General features: G+C 35.2%; 1 protein-coding gene across 1 annotated transcript; it reads right to left on the bottom strand.

Moving 5' to 3' along the window:
• Positions 1–273: 273 nt before the first annotated feature.
• Positions 274–3,345, bottom strand: LOC110889345 (putative serine carboxypeptidase-like 23). The gene is made up of 9 exons (XM_022136861.2): positions 2,914–3,345; positions 2,595–2,702; positions 2,423–2,518; positions 2,082–2,174; positions 1,896–1,984; positions 1,420–1,790; positions 1,010–1,102; positions 684–792; positions 274–600 (listed from the first exon to the last, which is right to left on the bottom strand). Exons 1-9 carry the CDS (start codon positions 3,323–3,325, stop codon positions 469–471), a joined length of 1,503 nt encoding a protein of 500 aa, XP_021992553.1. The 5' UTR covers positions 3,326–3,345; the 3' UTR covers positions 274–468.
• Between the last annotated feature and the right edge of the window lie 762 nt (positions 3,346–4,107).

Below are 4,107 nucleotides of genomic sequence, written 5' to 3' on the forward strand. Positions count from 1 at the left end.
TACTACGATTACATGCATGTAGATTAGTAGCGGAAGTTTCTTAAAGGGGTTCTAAATTGTCATATCTAATATTCAAATATATTTTGAAATCCTACACCACTCTTTTACATAATTCATATGTTCGAATTGTTGGATAAAGTTTCGGGTTTGACTGAAGCGAGTAATGAAGCTGTTGGTATGGTTGTTCATCATACATGGTTTTCGTAAATGATATGAGATTAAATAGTCGAATATTGGATCGTAGAGTTGCTTTGATACTATGTCAATGGAAAAAAAAAAAAAAAAGTAGTCTCCCTTGTAATTATTTGGTTACAATAACAAGAGTGCCCTATTGATGCTTTACTTTTACTTCAAAACAATAAATAGCTTTAGTTCATGGATTGAAACATTGAATTTGCAACAGTAAAAAAATCTATTACTTGTTCGTTCATGATGATTGTTTTTAGTCGCGATTTGCCAAGAACTATTTTAGTCGCGATTTGCCAAGAACATCTTTAACAAAGCAAAGGCTTGACGTGGTTGAAAACGAGGTACCTCATGACCCGCGCCTCGAACTGTAGCAAACGTTAAACCATCATAAACTACCTTGTACCCCGCTACCTGAAACAACCAAAACCCAAAATCTTAACTTGTTTAATATCTAAAGTATTGTACGAAGGATGTTTTTAGGCGAGAAACATTACTTGTTTGGTAGAGTCTGTCCAGAATCGCCATGGTTTGACCACTTTAAGATTCATGGCATCGATAGAATATCGTGTGCCCGAGACTGGAACAACCGCGTCCACATCTCCGCTGTAAAAAATGTGTCATGTAAGTTTTCGACGTAACCAAGGGGTCACAAGGTCAATGTACCCTTTGGTTGTAGAATTAGCTATATGTAAAGTGAGGGATATTTTTTAATGTAAACATTAGCTAGTCGTATACACAGGTTGACGCATCATTGTGTCACATGATTATAATTAACTTTTTTTTGGTCATTTAATTGTTAAAGAGTATGGCTTGAATGTACCTATAAAGAAGTATTCGAAGACCCGAAGCAATTAGCCTTTTGTATATCGGAAACATAGTTGACGGGCTATCCTTCCACTTGGCAATGAGTTTGCTGCAACAAAACAACTTATAAATCAACTTCTTAACCAAGACTAAATGATTTTGTCCAAGAAAATGGGCTGGCCCGACGGTCCAAATAATGTTTTGACCCAAACCCAAGCAAATCACCCATAGAAGTGAGAAATGGGTCGTGTACACAGGTTGACGGGTCAAACCCAAAATCGTATTAGCCACATGACCCCAACACAACGTGATTGTCACTGGTTGACACTTATACTACCCATTTAACCCAAAATGTACTTTTTTTAATGTTTGGTGGTAAAAGGAATTATAACCTTTTAAATACGGGTCAAATACGAATGATGGTACCTGCAAGTCGACCATGGATAAGATAACTTGGTGATGTTAGCATGGAAAGCGTTTTGAACATCGGCAAGATTGAGATATTTTTCGACGTATTCTCCTTCACATGGATCAACTACACTGTGGCGCTTCCTCCTAGTCGTTAATCCAGCAGGCAATGGCGTGCAAGTTGGGCCGTAGATGTTGTAGAAATCAATATCCCCAATGTCTTCTCCGAGTTCTTCCTCTAAGCTGTTGCAGTAGTCGCTGTTAACGGCGTTACTACTGCAGTTTTGACTTAATTTGGTATAAATTTCATCTGAAATTAAGGCATGGCTCCATAGATAATCATTGAACCCTTTGTTATCCGTGTCCTCATTCATTATTCCATTGCCAATCTATATATATAACCACAATGGAAAATATTAACATATTAAACATGTCCATTTTGATACTAAAGCAATTATTTCATGTTTTTTCAAACCATAGTTGTTGCTATTTACCATAATACCCTTGAGGTTAATGATTGAACTAGAGTGACCCTTCATGTTTTTCTTGGTAATCACATCAGCTAGCTCTGGGATATAAAATCCTGTAACATAAATGTACTTTTTATATTTCATATTTTATGTTACAAATACATTTTAAATAACCGTTTGAAGTTGCTTGTTCTAAACAGTAATCTATACCTGCATAGCTTTCACCTATTATGAACAAGTCGTGATTCTTGTAACGCGGGAATCGTATGAACCAATTCACCAAGAAAGCGTATGAGTCCTCGGCTGCGGTTTTGTTGAAAAGCACCGTATGATAAACCAAAAACAAGATTATAATCTATGATAAAAGTGTCAATTTCAACTCATTTACTAACTAAAAATGATTAGAAAAAATTAAAAAAAAAAAAAAAAAGTTGGTTCAAATGTATTGCCTTACTAATGAAGCAATAGATAGAAAACCATGATTAACTTTTTCTATTTCTTTATAAAAAGGGAAAGATATATGTGTATGTAATAATGAAAAGGGAGCCAACCAGTCCTTTTATCCCCTGACAAGTCATAATCAGTGCTTGTGTTGGAGTAAGAGAATCCAACTCCCGCCGGTGATTCCAAGAATAATATATTCGCGACTGGGTAACACGTCAAAACAGATATAAGTAAATCGTCCTTTTATATAGAATGGTCGTTCGATACAAAGAAATAAACCTTTGTTCCATGAGAATCTTCGTGAATAAAGTGTTTTGCCATCAGGGTTAACACCAAACGGTCCAATCTCGAGCATTGCACCAACCCCGAGAGAGGAACAACCGGGTCCTGTCTCGATATGCAAATGCATTAATAAGTAATGTGTTATATATAATTATAAAACTAAAAAGCAAGTTTAGTTTTGTGGTAAAACGATTTAGGATGTTGTATGCATACAGTAACGTCAACTTTTAACTCGTTAAAAACGCTCTTTTAAAAAAAAATTACTAGTTTAATTATCTCGTTAAACCAAAGGAAAGGCGAAGAATTGCAAAAATACCTCCATTAAGCCAAAGCACAAGTGGTTTAGAAGATGGTTCATCAAGAGCTTCAACAAAATAGTAGAAAAGGCTTCTACCATTCAAGCTATCAACATTGATATATCCCGAATATTGTTTGAATTTCGACTCTTTCGATAATGGCTGCCCCGGAAGCCCTCCATGTATGTAATCATCTTCCATTTTCCTCCCACCATTGTCAGTTTTCATCTCACTGAAGCCCATTTCACTCATCTTTTCCTCATCATTAACTATATTAACTTGGGCCCGGTTTCTTGAACGACGGAATGCCATAAGCGTTTCCGCTTGGTTGGCCCGCGAGCCATGGATGTGACACTCGCATGTTGTGACCGTTACAAGAATAAGTAGAAGAAGTTCAAGTCTTGTAACCAACAATGCGTGTCCCCTCTCCATTTCTCAAGTGACAAATGAGAGGTAGGTACTTGTATTTATTGACAAAATTTTGTATATTTTGTTTGCTAACGGAAACGATGTCGTTTGGTTGTGTAGTGTGCAAAAGAGTCGTGCTTTTTATGTCTTGAAACACGACATACATGAATGCATAGAAGGGTTTGGTTGCATATTCCAATGATGATAAGGTTTTAATAAAATTACAAATAAATTTAGTGTAAAAAGTGATGAACATTATTTATTGGTGGGGTTGATTTATCATTCACATGGAGACCTTTTGGAAGGGAGCCTATGCACAAATTTGTCATGAGTGGTTATTCCAAACTTCAAATATATTTGAATATTCGTGTATCGATGTTGTAAATTTTAAAAGGATAACTTTTTGGTATTTTGTACAAAAATGTACGTATGAATGTGTACGCATTATTTGTATATATTAATTTGTTGCATCTCATGTACGAGGAAAGGGTAGAATTGATTGTCACAAATATATCTATACTTGATAATGAACATTTTATTGTATAATTTTAGTTAAGTGTGAAAATTGATATGTTATTTATGATAATAATGTGACGATTGTTAAAACACATTAGAAGGATTTTCTTGTCTTTTAAAACCACATAGAAACTGCATTGGAATGATGTAGTATTCATAACGAATCAAAATAAGGTGCACTGGAATGATGTAGTATTCATAATGAATCAAAGGTTCGCTTAAGAGTATATATGATGATACTATAAAAATAGCAGTGTCCAACAAGCGAAAAAAGCAACATAAATTTGGCT

Source organism: Helianthus annuus, chromosome 12, assembly GCF_002127325.2.
Source record: "Helianthus annuus cultivar XRQ/B chromosome 12, HanXRQr2.0-SUNRISE, whole genome shotgun sequence".
Classification (NCBI taxonomy): Eukaryota; Viridiplantae; Streptophyta; class Magnoliopsida; order Asterales; family Asteraceae; genus Helianthus; species Helianthus annuus.